This window comes from Piliocolobus tephrosceles, chromosome 15 (genome assembly GCF_002776525.5).
Source record: "Piliocolobus tephrosceles isolate RC106 chromosome 15, ASM277652v3, whole genome shotgun sequence".
Classification (NCBI taxonomy): domain Eukaryota; kingdom Metazoa; phylum Chordata; class Mammalia; order Primates; family Cercopithecidae; genus Piliocolobus; species Piliocolobus tephrosceles.
The window spans coordinates 50,353,967-50,371,239 of record NC_045448.1 but is presented as its reverse complement, the minus strand read 5'-3'; the positions used below and the strand labels follow the sequence as shown (position 1 = coordinate 50,371,239).

Sequence of the window (17,273 nt, the reverse complement as noted above, 5' to 3'; positions counted from 1 at the left end):
CAAAGATGGTATTAAGTTTGGTGATCATAAATTACTAATCTGGAATAAGAGGTTGAATGTATTTTGAAAACTTAAACCTGTTTCACCTGAACATGTTTAACTAGTTAATAAGAAACATCAAAAAGACAAAACCCTGAGGTCAATGGTCATTTTTTGTAAAGCTATTATATGCTGTTTAAATTGGTTGTTCGGGTCTGTCTATAACATAAGTATAATAACCTAGCTCAAATGCAGATTTCTAATTTTCAATTAACATAGGAATAATTTTGTTTGCTAAAATAAAATAAATGAATGAATGACAAGTCTGAAACATGAAATGTTCTAGGTAGAACTTTTTAAAATTCCAAATTTCAAAAAACATGTGGCAACTGTATAGCTCAAGCTTTAAGTATTAACTTTTAACCTTTGACCTTACAGATTTTAACCAATGAAATGTCTCTTTAAACTTTAAAGGAAACAATGATAACGAGCGCCTGGCGATTGCTAGACAGCGAATTCCATATCGACTTGGTCGAGTAGTTGATGAATGGCTACTCGACAAAGGTAAAAAACATTGATTAAAACTTCAAATAAAAAAATAATTTGAACATAACCAAGTAGTACTTCATTGTAACACTAATAAACATAAAAAATAAATTTTCCGTAAAACTAAATTAAAAACAACTTTAAAACAGTAAAATGTAGATAGTAATATTTGCATACCTTGTATAATAATTTCTATACATTTTTAGACGTACCAGCTGTTTAATAATCTTACCCAGTTAACTTAAGGTTAAAGGGACTGTTAAATATAATCCACTAACTCAATCTATGAGGGTACTCACAGCAAGCATTAACCCAAAATGATAAATCGTTCATAGATTATATTACATGTTCCAGCCTCTAAATTATTAACTAAAATATATGTAGTTCTGATATCTTTATTATGGTCCTGAAAAAAAAAAAAAAACTCTTTGTTTAAACTCTAGGAATCTTAAATAGTGGGCAATATGAATTGCCGGTCATAATGAAGTCCCTTTAACGTTTGCAAACTTCTAAGAGGATTTGGGAACAAGACCTAATTAAAACTGAACTTAAAGTTGTGTGCATGCTTTTATGAGCAGAGAGCAATCTGCTAAAACTGGATACTCAATTTGATGATAATGGGATTGTTGTTAAGGATTGCTGTTTGATGGAAATGTGCCATCATTTCTCCATTGGTTTGTGTATCATTCCTGAAGCCGCTTTTTACATCTGAAGCTATTTTTTTTTTCATTTTGTTTTGTTTTGATAGATGTGCTGAAAGCCAATCAGAAAAATATTTTTGGAATTTTTTTGTCTCTGACATGCTCAGTGTAAACCATGCATTTCTTTTCAGTGTGATTGCCGGAAAAATAGAATAATTCAAATAACAATGAATGATTGCCTTCAAAAAATAGCACTAAAGAATAACATATAGATATATGTGGACATTATGTGAATTATGAAATTTTTACCATAAAATTTAAATTAGATTTCAGCTGCTATGTATTAGTTTCTGTCAGTGGTAATTTCAGAATGACAAATACTTGAAATGTTATCTTACATTTTTAAAATTTAACAATTTAGACTTAAGACACCAACAATATAAGATCTTGATGTAAAAGGAGAAAGGGATCCACTAAAAACTGATTTGTAATAAGTATCTTTGATTGGTCTTTTAGCAAAAGCACTACATTTATAATAAGTTGAGAATTTACAAGTATTTGCCAATAATTATGCATTTCATGGACACCTCATTTATAAGCAATGAATTATGAGTCAAATGCCTCTCTTATAGTTTATTGCTCTCATTATTCACCCCATGAAAGATCTGTTTTATCATCCTTTGTAGATATAGAGTTCACAATCAACATTTTTGCATGTATGTAATATTATTTTTACAGGGCGTCAGCTCACAATCTTCAATAGCCAAGCAACCATAATAATTGGCGGGAAAGAGCAGGGCCAGCCCTTCCAGGGCCAGCTCTCTGGGCTTTACTACAATGGCTTGAAAGTTCTGAATATGGCAGCCGAAAACGATGCCAACATCGCCATAGTGGGAAATGTGAGACTGGTTGGTGAAGTGCCTTCCTCTATGACAACTGAGTCGACAGCCACTGCCATGCAATCAGAGATGTCCACATCAATTATGGAGACTACCACGACCCTGGCTACTAGCACAGCCAGAAGAGGAAAGCCCCCGACGAAAGAACCCATTAGCCAGGTGAGCCTGTGGATTTTATTCCTTTATTTTCATCCTATATTATTTATGATAGTGGGCTTTTCTGCATGTGTATTTTCTTCTAAAATGGAACATTTTTCTAATCTCAGGCACTACAGCTTCCTTTGAGACTAGCTTAACATAATGCATTCCGTTTGAATATGAAATGTGTATATGTTGTTCATTAGAGTTTTGTGGACTTTTACAAAAGGTTTTGTTTTGGTTGGTTAGATGCTAAATGATAGTTTTGATTCCATAACCCTCCTCTAGCCCAAGCTGAGTGGATTGTCTGCTGATTACATAGGATTTTCACTTTTTAGTTTAAATGAACAAGTTAACGAAATATTTGAAAACCTTGTCTGTTTAAGCTTAGCACTTCAAAATAAAATCAAAGCAAATGTAATCTTAAAAGAGATATTTAAATAGTACAATACTTCTATTGTATTTTGAAGTTTAAAATTTTGAATTGATAGCCATGTGGCATTTTTGGTGAATGATGGGTCTACTCTCACTATTTATTTAAAAAAAAAAATTCTATTGGTTTATCTAAGCACGCAAACCCAAAATATGGGATAAGATATTTTGTATATGTGATTATTTGCCCTCACATAGAATTAACTTTAATTAGCTTATTTCAATCTTGTGCCTAAAATTTTTGAAGAATGTAATTTTTAAATGTGGCATTTGCACAACTTGGAAGTATGTTAATTCAATCAAGATGTTATTATTGATTGCCTACTACATTTCAGGCACTGATTTGGATATTGTTGTTCTATTAGTGAAGAACACAGGAAAAAAAACCCTTGTTTGAAGTGCTGTTAGATGCTGTTCAAATGCCATTAGATTCCTGTTGGTATTTATAGCCTTTGTACATATCCAGTTGTTAATTCTTTCAGAATTGTGTATTATCCTTGGTCCAAAATTAATTGTTACATTTTGTTCTGTTTTACTGATAGTGAGTATATTCAGTAGGTGCCATTTAAAGCTTTTCCAAATACACGATCCCTACTTTTCCAGAAAAGTGCATTCTGAAGAAGCAAGAATGATAATTATATTTAAATTTGCTTTTACTTCTTACATTTGAAACAGACCTGCATCCAATTTGGAAGGAAAATAATAGAAGGCAAATTCTGTTTGTATCAGCACCGTAAATATGAATTAACATATGTTTCCCAGAAAATGAAGAAAACAGACTCTGATTTTTACTTTGAATGGAAAAGGGTGAGAGGAACAGAATACAGGAAGAGAAAATGTCCTAGAAGAGGGATGGGCAAAAAATACAAATTCTGCAAATTCAATGTAGTGTTGGATATATTGCACCTGCATGTGCACTTATTTTCATTTTTCTCTCTTTTCTTTTCCTATTTGCATTTGGCTACAAAATAAAATGGGATGTCTTATAGGATGTTCACAAATATATATTTATTGATCACTCTCTACATGTCCCAGATACTTTTCTAGGCATGAAGATATGTTGGTAACAGCAAACAAAAATCCCTGCCCTCAAGGAATATACATTTTATAGGAATATTTGCCTACAGTGTGATCCTTTTGTTGATTTTCTCTCTTGTTAGGATTTATAAGGTTGCCGATAACATCATAGCACTTAGTTCCCTGGATAAAGACTTGTGACTTTAGAAAGATTTATGCTTGCCCAATAGCTCCATTTAACATTCTTTGCTAATATTTCATTAATGATTTGTTACTGTTGTAGATTTATGGTTCACTTACTGATAAGCAAGTTATTAAAATAAATCTGATACAGGAAAAATGAAACTCAAATAAATTGATAGACTTTGCTTTATCTAAAATAATTCACAAGAGGACATTCAGAGTTAGGAATGCTTTTATGAATATAATTTGAAATAATCAGTTATTTTTCTTAGTAGTCTTGTTTTATCATTAATGAAATTACAGTTGCCAAATCTCCTATATAAACCAGATGTGTCCCAAAAGAAGAAAAAAAAAAATATCAGCATTAGTTTTGGGTGTTTTGTCAATTAGTAACATATATTAAGAAATATTATTTTTAAGGACAAAATAGCTGTTTCACTTGAAAGCTAAATACCTAGAAATGCAGAAATAAAGATTTATGCATTTTATCATATTAATTGATGCAAAAGGTAAACAGTTAAGTGCTCATTAATTGCCAGTGAAAAGAGCCTCTTTTATTATAAGCTATTACATGTTTGAAGACAGCAGCAGTTTATAGATGTAAATGATCCAATTAATTAGTGAATACTTGGTTCATTTGAGGAGATATTGACTTAAATAAAAGATTATTAGGTTCATTTAAAAATAGATATTCAAAATTGTTAGCTTTGTAATAAACCAATGACAGTAATTAAAGAATTGGAATTGATATGTTACAAGTATTCATTTGTAGCAACGGTATTTTAAAGTTGGGCTAATAGTTTTTAAAATTTCTTAAGTCGTGATATATATATATATATATATATATATATGAATACAGGTAACAACACATTTATGTGTGGGAAAAACATTAAGGAAGAAAGCAATTTATTTATATTTGAGTAACAGAATAATTTGTTGAAAATTTTCCATAATTCATAGTTGACTTTTCAATTGTCCTCTAAATACAGTAATATTTAAACTAGGAAATTTAAATATGAGATAAATTTCTAATGTTAATTTCGAAACTGTAACCTTTGTCCTATTTTTGCAGGTTGGATGAAGCATCTTCCTTTAAATGTTATCCATAGTGGCCATATCTGCCTGCTTTTATCAACTATCTTACTAAATTGTGTATCAGAAAGGGTCATTTCATTTTTCAAAAGCCACACTCGACTGTTTTCTCACTCAAAGTGCATTTTTCTCAGTGATAACACTGAGCCACTTAAGCTACAATGGCCATGTACCTTGGGGTGATTGCATGTTTTAAAACTATGGAAACAGATTTTTGGTCAGGCAGAATTAAATTGGATTCATTTCAAATAGATGAGATGAGGTTTGTTCAGCCATCCTGCAAGGGTAGTAACAAGGGAGAAATGTATTTCAGTTTTCGCAGACTCAGAGAATATAGGAGTGTTCATCAAAATATCCTCCACAAAGTCCACGTAAATATCCTTGAAATATCCTTTAAAAAGTAAAAAAAAAAAAAAAAAAAGGAAGTTTTTTTTTGTCTTTTGTTTTTTTGTTTTTGTTTTTTTAAGACTGAGTCTCGCTCTGTCGCCCAGGCTGGAGTGCAGTGTCCTTGTCCTGATCTCAGCTCACTGCAAGCTCCGCCTCCCGGGTTCACACCATTCTCCTGCCTCAGCCTCCCGAGTAGCTGGGACTGCAGGCGCCCGCCACCTCGTCCGGCTAGTTTTTTTGTATTTTTTTAAATAGAAACAGGGTTTCACCATGTTAGCCAGGATGGTCTCGATCTCCTGACCTCGTGATCCACCCGTCTTGGCCTCCCAAAGTGCTAGGATTACAGATTTGAGCCACCGCGCCTGGCCTTTTCCTTTGAATGACAATCAATTTTCAGCCCAATGTTTACTTTAGAAAGATGTGATTTATATCAAGATATAACAGGAACATTTACCAAAACTTCTGATCAAATGGTTCATTTTAATGTGAATATAACAATATTGATAGTACTTTTTATGTGGATTACATAAAATTTATAAAATTCATTTTACTTGGAATATTTAATTTTTAAATGTTTCCATAAGGCCCCCTCATTTTATGAAACTTTCCAGAAGGCTAATCTCAGAAAGCAAATATTTGCAAAAACTACTGGTGTTATGAATTTCTTGGAGGTTCTGAGAGCTTCTTGGCATGCGGCATGAGTATCATGCACGTTTTTTGGCTGCTAAATGTTCCCCCTCTTCTAATTAAACTTTCAGTGTCTTATGAGATGAGTACATGTAAGCCAACATGAAGAGGACAACATTTCCTTCCTTTGCCTGTCCACATAGAAAGGAAAATTGAGCTGTGCTATTTCTTTTAAGATCAAGCTTGTGATATCGCTTCTGGAATGTTCTTTATAGCACATTTTATGATCTTTTTGTTCTTTTCTTCAAGAATATTTTACAAGCTACATACATACTGTAGCGAATACATACATACTGTAGAGAGATTATAGTATAATGAAAGAGCATGGTGAATGAGGAGACCTGGTTTCCACTTTCAACACAACCACCTACCTTGTCCTGTGACTTGGACAACTTGGGTCACATCATTGTACTTTGACTTTGCTGCCTCTGTAAAATAAGTAGGTTGAACTAGGAAATTCTTGAGTTGTACTCAGCTCTAAAATTTGATTCTAGTGATGATGCTCCTAATTAGGTCTTCTCATGGTTATTTACCAAAACACAGATTTCACCTCTGTCTTCCATCATGTGGCCATGCAGCCCAGGTGGCCTGGATAGTACCTGTGCATGCCTGATGTTCAGTGTAATTATTAATAGTATATTTTTGACTCTCGAAAGTATCCTATTTGGTTTATAAATGATATTGTACTCTGCTTTTATAGCATATCCAAAACTTACCTTTGTAAGAAAATCATACTGCATAAGAATAATACATATCATGTCCTATTCTTTGTATTCGGAGCAAAATTTGTTTCTGGTGTCCTTGCCTGGTGTTTAGAATCCATAATGTTTTTCATTTTCTGTTCATCTTGTTTCAAAAGTCTTGAGAAAAGAGAGGATAAAATTTTGAGAGATTCTGGTTTTCGATTGGAGGAACTACAGTTTGCAACTCTTGGGAAGAAATTAAATTATAAAGTGAGATGGAATCAGTAAATATGTGTTAAATGTATTGGAGGAGTTCCATGGTTTCAGTTAGGCATTTTTTATCAGGGTGGAGTTAGCAAACCTACTCAAGGAAAGGAACTATTGAGAATTCAAGAAATATTATTGGTAGATTGTCAGAGACATTCATTTCACGTATGAGACATCCTATTAAAGTCAGTGGCATTTGATTCCCAGTTGAGTTTTCTGAAAAAGAACTCAGTTAATGTTCATGCAAGAAAAGAATATGAATATATTGGATACTTGTGTTGCTTGCTTGGAGGCTTTGGAGGTACTCAGGAAAAATGAATATTATTTGTTTGAAAAATATAAGCAGAGTTCATACACATTTCCTTGAAAAATATTTAGAACTAACAAAATACATTTTGCAACTTCAAATAAAAAAATTTATTTTTATTAAAAATATTAATTAACCTTAGCTGTAGCTTTGCTATTAAAAATAATAGCATTAGTTATAAATATATATTTTCCTGATAACCACTGTGCATTTTAAAAATACTGGTGACACGAATAATTTTTTTCCCTAGTCCAATCATTCTTCTGAATTCACTTAAATTAATGTACACTTTTACAGCAAATTTTAGTGCATATTTGAAAGGAAAACAGTTTGATGTATATTTTAAAATATATACAAAGGCACGTTTTCCTGAACTTAATGGTGCCTGGTGAGAAGAGTGTAATGTATTGTAATTTTAAATGTGTGTAAGCAACAGTTACTCAGAATGTGTTTTTCTCCTTTCATTAGTGGCAAGAAAAAGTGCTACAGTAATGCATTTTAAAGGATTTTTTTTTTTTTTTTTTTTTAAGTTCTGCATGGTGCATTTTCTTTGGGGTTTGGAAGTTTTACTAGATGACAAAATGCTCTATTGGTAGATGCCGCCTTGGTTTTGAGACATCTTCCCACAAAGCTAGTCTGAGATAAACATATCCATCTATCCATTCATTCATTCACTCAACCAAGTTTGATGAGCACTTACTATATCTCAGGTACCTTTCTACTACCTTTCTAGTCTGTAGAAATACAGCATTGAACAAAATTAGACTTTTCTGCACCGAACTTATGTTCTAGTTGGAGAAGATGGGCAATAGACAAGAAAACAAATAGCGTGGGGTGTCAAGGGCTGCAGGAAAAAAACAAAAACAAAAACAAAGGAAGGATGAGGGGGATGCCTGTGTGTGGAAGGGAACCATGCAATGGAAATCTCTTTTGAATAGATGTGCATAAAGTATTTGAGATGTAGGTATCAATTACATTCAACTTTGGTATATTAATCTTCAGGCGTTTCTTCAGACCCAGCAGGATTGCACCCTGCCTGGATAGTGCCACTGGCAGCATTAGCTTTCTTAGGAAACTGGAAGCCAGAGAAAAGAACAAAAGCAACACCAAGATATACTTTACCTGCTCCTAACCTTTAGAAGGACCTGACCTCTGTGGTCCTCTGGCTTCTAATAAATATTTTGCTAATTAAATCAGAAGTGTAATCACATCCTGCAGAATATATGTATATGTATATCTGAGGAAGAGATGGAAACTCAAAAAGTACAGCTTGGTATTATTATTCCTTTTCAAAAAGGAGAAAATTGAGGCATAGAAAGCTAACTTACCCAAGGCTATGCTGCCCACTTTTTTTCAGGATACATTGGGGTGATCTGTCTTCTGCCCTTATGTATTGCCTTTATTCAGAATCTCATCACTTCCTGCTTTCTTAACTACCTCCATTGTGATCTCCACCCAGGTGTCAGATTATCCTTTTGAAAATGCAAATACAATCATATAGTTCCCTTCCTTAATGCATCTACTATATACAATTATTCTATGTGATAGACTGAAAAGTTTAGCCCTCAGAAATGTCCAAGGTCACACAGTAAGTGTTTGAGTCATGAGTGAAGTTTAGTTTTGTATCATGTATTACTCCTTCTAATAGTATCTATTTAGGTGTTGCCTATAAATATGGTTCCATGCTGGACACCTACCATGGTCAGATGATAAGGCGCTGCATTCTGGGAGTCTAAGGTCTGAAAGCTTGTGTGGGATGTTGGGGCACTATGCATAGTGGTCAAGGGCATTGACTCTAGAAGCCAAAATGCCCACCTAAATCTGAGCATTGTGTTTACCACATACTAGCTGTGAGTTACTTAGACCTCAGTTTCCCACCTTGTAAATTTATTGTGAGGATTATAGGAGTCCAGAGTATAAGAACCACATGAAATTATGGCCACTTCACCAATTTTTGACTATAAAAAATAGAAATTTCATATGTTCATCCTAAAATATAAAGAAATGTTAAAAGTACCTGACACAGGTGAGCATCATGCATCTGAAAGTCATGTCTGACAAGCATTCTTCAGGTACACACTGTAAATTAAAGCGTCTTTCTTGGCTTTCAAGCTATTTTCTCTGCCCTTGAAGAATAGCTGTGAATTTATGTTTCTACAGCAGCACATCAATTGGTGTGGCATGTACCAAGCTGAACTCTCTGTCAAATAAGGCAGCTCCATTCCCCTAAGGGATATATGTATGGGAAGTGAGGGGCAGTGGAGGGCAGGTAATGACACAAAGGGAGAGTTATCATGAGGGCCATGAGCACTACACACACTGCAATGCTGGGACAGTCCTGGACAACAAAGAGCTGTCTGAGGATTCCTGTAACTTGCTCTGTTTTATGCAACCTCCCCTCCTTCCTCACCAACTTTAAATTATTGTTGACTGAGCACTCGAGAAGTTTCTTATGTCTGTTTCCCAGTTGTTCACACACAGAAGCTAATTCATGGTGTGGTACTGAATCCTGCAAATATGATTTCCGTATCTATCCTGGATAACATATTTTGATTAAGGAGCTTAAGAATTCATTATATACTCATTTTTCAACTTGAGAATGAAAAACTTCAAGTACTTCCAGCTGTGAGTTAGACTAGATTGGGCTTATGATTCTTGATACATCTTTTGATATATTCTTTATCAGCATTGGAGATATTGAATGAAGTCTTTGTACCTAATTGATACATGACAGTGATTTCAGTGGGAATTTTCTCAAGACTGGTGAAGTTGGCACTTCCTCTAAAATGTCTAGTCTCAGTTGTAGGACAAAGGAATATCTTTTTATAAAATAATTAGTTCATGTCTATCAAGAATCTAACCTAGTTTAATTGTCTTAGTTTTAATCGGCACTACAAATTATTTGTTCTATAATACTTTGTGAACTTCTGATTTTCAGTCTATACTATGGCTGTATTCTACCTGTTGATTTATTCATCTCTTACATGTAATAATCATTTTCTGTGAGGGGAAGGAGGAAGTAAAAATACAAAAATCAGCTGGGCGTGGTAGCGTGCACCTGTAGTCCCAGCTACTCGGGAGGCTGAGGCAGTAGAATTGCTTAACCTGGGAGACAGAGGTTGCAGTGAGCTGAGATCATGCTACTGCCCTCCAACTTGGGTGAGAGAGTGACACTCCGTCTCAAAACAAAAAAGATAATTGTGTGTATATGAGTATATGTGTGTGTTAACAATACTTGCTTTTCTGCTTCATGATGTATGTAAACATTAAGCTTGTTCAATAAACTAAGTCAATATTAATTTTAAATATCTATGTTAATTTCTTAGATGTTTTATCATCTAGAGCCTATATTAGCCTTTTTTTTTATCTGTTGGTATCACTGAAAAGTTCTCCAGCAATAAAAAAATATATTAACACCATTAGGCTGGGACCTCAAGAGAAGGCTCAGCTAATTTATCTGCCTTTATTCAGCATTTACAAACAACTTTCACTGTATTCTTGTTATCACTATTCTCTTTATATAAAATCTCAAGCAGACAAATAGCACTTGTGTTAACCAATGGTTGATCCAGTAAGCATTCTAAATGATAATTAACAAAACAAAACAAAATAGGCAGTATGTATATATATGTGTGTGTATTTTTTTTACCATGCTGTATATTGCCTGTAAATCCACAATATTTTTATTTAAAATTACAAATTTGCAAATATCTTCTGTGCAACTAATATATGTAGCACACTTTGCTAGATATATTATTATGCTCTTCTTGGGATAAAATATCTAGCAATTCAGGATTTTTTTGAAGACCCATTTCTCAGACCTTAGATTACTAGTGAATCTATACATAAATTATAAAGTGCCCTACATCAACAATAGCAAAGCTTTTGTACATGACAGATTTAGAGTATATTATTAACAGCGTCACTAACACAATTGAATCTTAGAGACAAATTTCAAGTAGAAAAGATATTTTAGACTCTTTTTAATAACAAGCATATTGGAGAAACACACTATTTCACGTCTTAAGTGTTGGAAATGTGCTAGACACTACCCTCACTCACTCTGGAATTACCCACATTCTCTTGTTGATGTCTTTAAAATCTAAGTTGCATTTGTGGAAAGCTTCTTCTAAAATAGGCATTACCATCAAATCTGTAGATTTAATAGAGGAGTTCGTAGCCTTGGCCCCCTTAGCTCCCTTCTAGGACTTTTCTACTTCAGCAGGATATGTAGGGGATCCCAGAGGCATATGGGGGAAGCTAAATTTTTTTTATCTTCATCTTTACATGGAATAAATTCTATGCTATTGAGAAACTTCCAAGACTGTTACAATTCTGAGCATCAGTGTTTAACTGTGACATGGAGTAAAGTATGAGGCAATAGCAATGAGAACTTTAAAATCATGTTTGTCTTGACACATTCTTTAAGAGTATCAGATAAACTTGCATAAACAAAGCTCATGGCATAACATCTGGCATATAGCAGGTGCCTATTTGTGCTTCCTTAGTATCCTCATCCCCACTGTGCTTTTGCCTTTTTTCTTCTCTTCTTTCTCCCTTTTTCTTCATTCTTCCTTCCATATGCTAGGCCTTATTCTAGACACTACAGATTCACACATGATGACCCAAATCTCATATAAGAGAAATGGTTCTCCATTTGGCCCACGTTATTCCAGGACCAAGTAACAAATATATTCAACTATAGATTCCCCAAAATATTGGAGAGTGAACCAAGTGAGGAGTCTCTACATATTTTGCCATGCTATGCTAGCTGTTATAAGATATTCCTTAAATATCGGCCAGCATTTAAAATTTAGCAGTAAAACATTTGGCCCTGGAACACACTTGAGAGAAACTGATTTTTATATTTTCTACACCTCCAAGCTTACCCTTGCATCAGCTGTCCCTGAGTATATTTTGAAAGAGTGGGTCCACAGCTAGAAAATGATGTAGGTACCTGTGTTCATGGATCTAAAGGGAATATAAATTTCTTCCAAAAGAAATTCTCCTTGAAGGGAAGTTCTCTGGTTCTAATCTCTATTTTTTCAGAAATGAAAAGGACCCATTAATATCCTTTCAAAATCTTTGGTGACATTACCAAGTCTGACTTTTCCATGCACAGCATTAGCTAGCAGTTGGTAATGATTCTAGACAGGGTCTACATGGCAACCTATTACAAGATAGACGATAAGACACGACAGGAAGGTTAAGTGCCCCACTTGTTCTGTTCTGAACTGAGAGTTTTCCACTGTCCAAAGAGAGAATTTTCGCTGTAGTTTCAGACATTACTTAATCTCTTTTGTGACTGGAGTTTTCCATGTGTATTTAATGGCTCAATTATCTTATGTAACTTTGTCAATGTGGTCTTGGATTCTACACTGTTTGGGAATTTGATTCAGAAAAGTAAAAAAACACATGTATAAAGCATCTAGTCTGAAATTTGTATTTGGTATGCTATTAGTAAACTATTCACATTGCCTAAACTCAAAATGCAACTTCCCACTTTCTGATATACTGACTCATCTGCCAGCAGTGTTCCTATTTTCTCCTTTTCTTGTTTTGCAACTAGTTAATGATCTAGTTAATAATACACTTCTACATTTGAAAGTGATCTAGTGATCTAGTTAATAATACACTTCTACATTTGAAAAATACTACAGCTTTGTTAATGTTAATGGCACAGGAAGATTTTAAACTTTGCATTTCACTTTATGATTTCCTGAACAACCCCAAGCAGAACCTGTTTCCTGTTTTCGTAGCGCTTTGGAAAAGATAGATGAATAGACATTCATTTAAGTAGATAGATAAATAATGATCTACCTGTTAGAGATTATAATCTTAAGTTTTCTTTATGACAAGCATCTTAAAGTCAAGTCCTTTGTCTTACTAATGTGTGTATGCTCAGCACCTAATGCAGTGTTTGGTGCAAAGAGGACACTTAGTAATTGGTTTATGAATAAATAATGAACACAGAATGCATAATTTGATGCTGAGATAAATATTGTATGTTTCTCAGTCCTTGTATTAGTCTGTTCTCACGCTGCTATAAGGATATGCCCAAGACTGGATCATTTATAAGGAAAGAGGTTTAATTGGCTCACAGTATATTATATTTTCTACACCTCCAAGCTTACCTTTGCATCAGCTATCCCTGAGTATGTTTTGAAGGAGTGAGTCCACACTGCACAAACTGCAGGACTGGGGAGGCCTCAGGAAACTTACAATCATGGCAAAAGAGGAAGCAAACACATCCTTCTTCACAAGGTGGCAGAAAGGAAAAGAACGAGAGAAGTGGGAAACCCTTATCTCATGGGAACTTACCATCATGAGAATAGCATGGGGCAAACCACCTCCCTGATTCATTTACCTCCCACTGAGTCCCTCCCATGGCACATGGGGATTATGGGAGCTACAGTTCAAGATGAGATTTGGGTGGGGACATAGCCAAACCATATCAGTCCTGAATTTTCCTGGATTAATCAATATTTGCAGAGAATAAAGATGGTATATATAGCAAGATAATAAAAGAATTAACTTCCTTTATATGCAGTATAAAGACATTTTAAAATTACAGTTGTTTGGTTTTTTAAAAAGCATGTGCATACTTATTTAAGAAAAAGGGGTGGATGTGATATGCAGGAAGCAAAATTCCCATTTCAATTTATGCTACTGACATTCTTCTCATAAGACTAGGAATGAGGCACCAGTAGTTGTCCCTAAAATGGAAAAGAGACGGGCACAAAGTAGGATAATTTTGCCTGCCAGGTTACAGATTAGCATGTGTAAAACCCTGTTCCAGAGGTTTACCAGAATCTCATCATTCTGGGTTATAGTGCCATACCAAGGTGGGGGAGGGGCAGTGTTAAGGGTCCCCTCTCAAGAGGAATATTTTATCATTGACATTGTTTAGAATTGTTGACATGCTCTAATAATAAAAAGCAGTCTGACTTTTAGTCACCTTTATTATTGTTTTTCAATTCTCTACAGGAAATCATCTCTTATTGTCTTAATAGGAGTTGACCTTTTCCTTGCTGTCTATGGTCAGCAACAGACAAATTGCTGATACTTACTTCACAATTTTGCAAGTAGCTGGCCCGTTTTGAAGAGTCAGAAATCCACATTTACAAACAGTTTGTCTGATTTTTTGATGTCTTTAGCCAGTTAGGGGGAGTGGAAGAAATAGGCAAAATCTCTAGGAAGCCTAATTATTACAGAACCAGTTTGCACTGGTAACTCTTGACAGGGCTACAAGACAAGCTTTGCATAAGGTTGATATTTAGACATTGTCTATGGATGAAAAGCAGATGGAAATACGGAAAATGTATAACATTTTTAGAAGACACTCATTGCAGAGTTTAAACATGTAAAAACTATGATTTTTTTTGTAGGCAAATTAAAATGAGAATGAAGTACAAAGAACTAGAGAAGCAAAAGAAGAGATTAGAGGGACATGTTGGGATAACACTAATTGGACGCGAAGACTTAAATGAAGTTTGGGTAGTGGAATGAATTTCTTACAACAGACAAATCTTGATAAAGCCTAGGAAATGTCAAAGGAATTTACTCTTACCGTGTGGCGTATTTGAAAATACAATATATTTAAGTGGGTGGTAACTCAAATTGCAAATATCAGTTATACCTTCCTTTTTAACACTATTCCTGAGACTAGTAACAGGTTACTCCCAAAATTTATTTTTTTGCTTTGTTGTACATATACAAGTAGGGGTAATTGTTATATTATTTTCATTAAAATAATGCAAGCACATAAAAACAAAGCAATGTAGTTTAGAAGATTGTATATAAAAAGCAACAATCCCACATTTATTCCCTCATCACCCCCAGTCTTATTCCCCAGAGAAAATGTCTTTTAATAATTCTTTTTGGTAATTAGCTCCATATCTCCAAATAATATGTTTATGTTCCATTTGTTTATTTATTCCTTTTATATAATACTTATACAAGCCTCAGTATGAAAATTGAGGATTAGCTCAGGCTTTAATCCTTTCTTTTGATTTTTTCTTTGCTCTGTAATATATGTGTGTATGTATAAAATATTATATATAATACTTGATATATATTCGATAAACCTATATATAAATAATATATAAATTTTGTTGCTTTAAGTAATATATTTGCATCTGATTTCTTGTTCCATTAATTTGCAAGAATATCTCTTATCTCTTAAGTATCCATTAGTAAGATAAACATATTTATGCCCCTCCCTATTCCTCTAGCTTCCCTCTTCTTTTCCTCATCTCATAATCTCATTATATTTCCAGGGATGTTAACTTTAACTTTCTGTCTGGCAACCAACCACAACTAAATCTTCCGTATTTTATTTGGATTATGAGGATTCTACAGTGGAAAACAATGAAGACCACTTAGATTACCATTACTCTGTAAATATTGTCCAATACTAATCTCAGTTATATGTTAAGATTACCTTTCTTTTTTTATGAGTTCAATATCATATTACCTGGACTACTCAAAGGAGAATTTTCCCACCTCTAGGATCAAGGACAAGTGGATTCCCTTGCACTTATCAGTTGCTCAGTAATCAGGACTTTTATTTTGCATTATATTTGAATCATATTTGTTTTCTATAGTTTTATTTTTCCATGAGCTACTCAACATACTTATTTTTTTTTTTTTTGTATTGCATCTCTTGCCTTTACTATATCATCGTTTTAAATTCCCAGTCGCACTTTTAATTCTGCCAAACCTTATCTCTTTCCCTCAACAACCTACCTCCAAGGAGATCTTGATGTGTATCTTCTGTTCTTTAGCACTGGTCTGGACTAGTTGTCAGCTTGAGAGTAAACAGGGTATGGAGAGCTGCAGGCTTTTCTTTGGAAATAGCAGGCATATAGCAGACAAACTAATGCCAAAACAGAGAACATCCACAGAAAGAACCTTACCTCTCCTTGCACAGTTTCTTTGCTTATTTATTTATTTATTTATTTATTTATGAGACCAAGTCTCACTCTGTAGTCCAGCCTGCAGTGCAGTGGCAAGATCTCGGCTCACTGCAGCCTACGCCCCCCAGGTTCAAGCGATTCTCCTGCTTCAGCCTTCCGAGTAGCTGGGATTACATACATGTGCCACCATGCCCAGCTGATTTTTGTATTTTTAGTAGAGATGGGATTTCACCATGTTGACCGGGCTAGTCTTGAACTCCTGACCTCAGGTGATCCACCCACCTTGGCCTCTCAAAGTGCTCGGAAGTTTCTTTGCTTGCTTGCTTCCTTCCTTCCTTCCTTCCTTCCTTCCTTCCTTCCTTCCTTCCTTCCTTCTTTCTTTCTTTCTTTCTTTCTTTCTTTCTTTCTTTCTTTCTTTCTTTCTTTCTTTCTTTTCTTTCTTTCACAGAGTCTTTCTCTGTTGCCCAGGCTGGAGTACAGTGAGGCAACCTCAGCTCACTACCACCTCCGCCTCCCAGGTTCAAGCAATTCTCCTGCCTCGGGCTCCCAAGTAGCTGGGACTACAGGCACCCGCCACCACACCAGCTAATTTTGTATTTTTAGTAGAGACGAGGTTTCACCACATTGGCCAGGCTGGTCTTGAACTCCTGACCTTGTGATCTGCTCGCCTCTGCCTCCCAAAGTGCTAGGATTACAGGCATGATCCACCGCACCCGGCCTTTCTTTGCTTTTAAAAGAAAGATTATCTAGATTTTAGTTTGTTTGTTGGCTTTGCTTTTTTGGCAGCAAAAGAAAGGAAGGAGGGAGGAAGCGAGGGAGGGAGGAAGCGAGGGAGGGAGAGAGCTATTCTTTTCTATATTTTAGGTGGTTATTTAGCTATCTGTTCCTGTATAGCAAATTATCTCCAAATTAGACAGCTATGAATAAGAAACACATATTATTACACTTTTTAGGGGTCAGGAATCCTGGTAAGGCTTAGCTGGGTGCATGTGGCTCAGTATCTCTTGTGAGGCTGGAGGTAAGCTGGTGATCAGTCCTGCGCTCTCACTTGAAGGTTCCGCTGTGTGTGTAGGATGGTATATGCACTTTCAAGCTCA

At 34.9% G+C, this 17,273-nt stretch overlaps 1 protein-coding gene across 21 annotated transcripts in view; it reads left to right on the top strand.

Moving 5' to 3' along the window:
* NRXN1 (neurexin 1) overlaps positions 1-17,273 on the top strand; it is a 1,127,593-nt gene that overhangs the window by 986,299 nt on the left and 124,021 nt on the right. For 13 of the 21 annotated variants that reach the window (XM_023223864.3, XM_023223874.2, XM_023223865.2 and 10 more), the window contains 2 exons: positions 454-543; positions 1,905-2,224. In XM_023223864.3, the coding sequence (XP_023079632.1) occupies positions 454-543; positions 1,905-2,224 (410 nt within the window). The remainder of the gene's footprint in view (positions 1-453; positions 544-1,904; positions 2,225-17,273) is intronic. The other 8 variants (XM_023223881.2, XM_023223880.2, XM_023223877.2 and 5 more) reach the window with 1 other exon arrangement.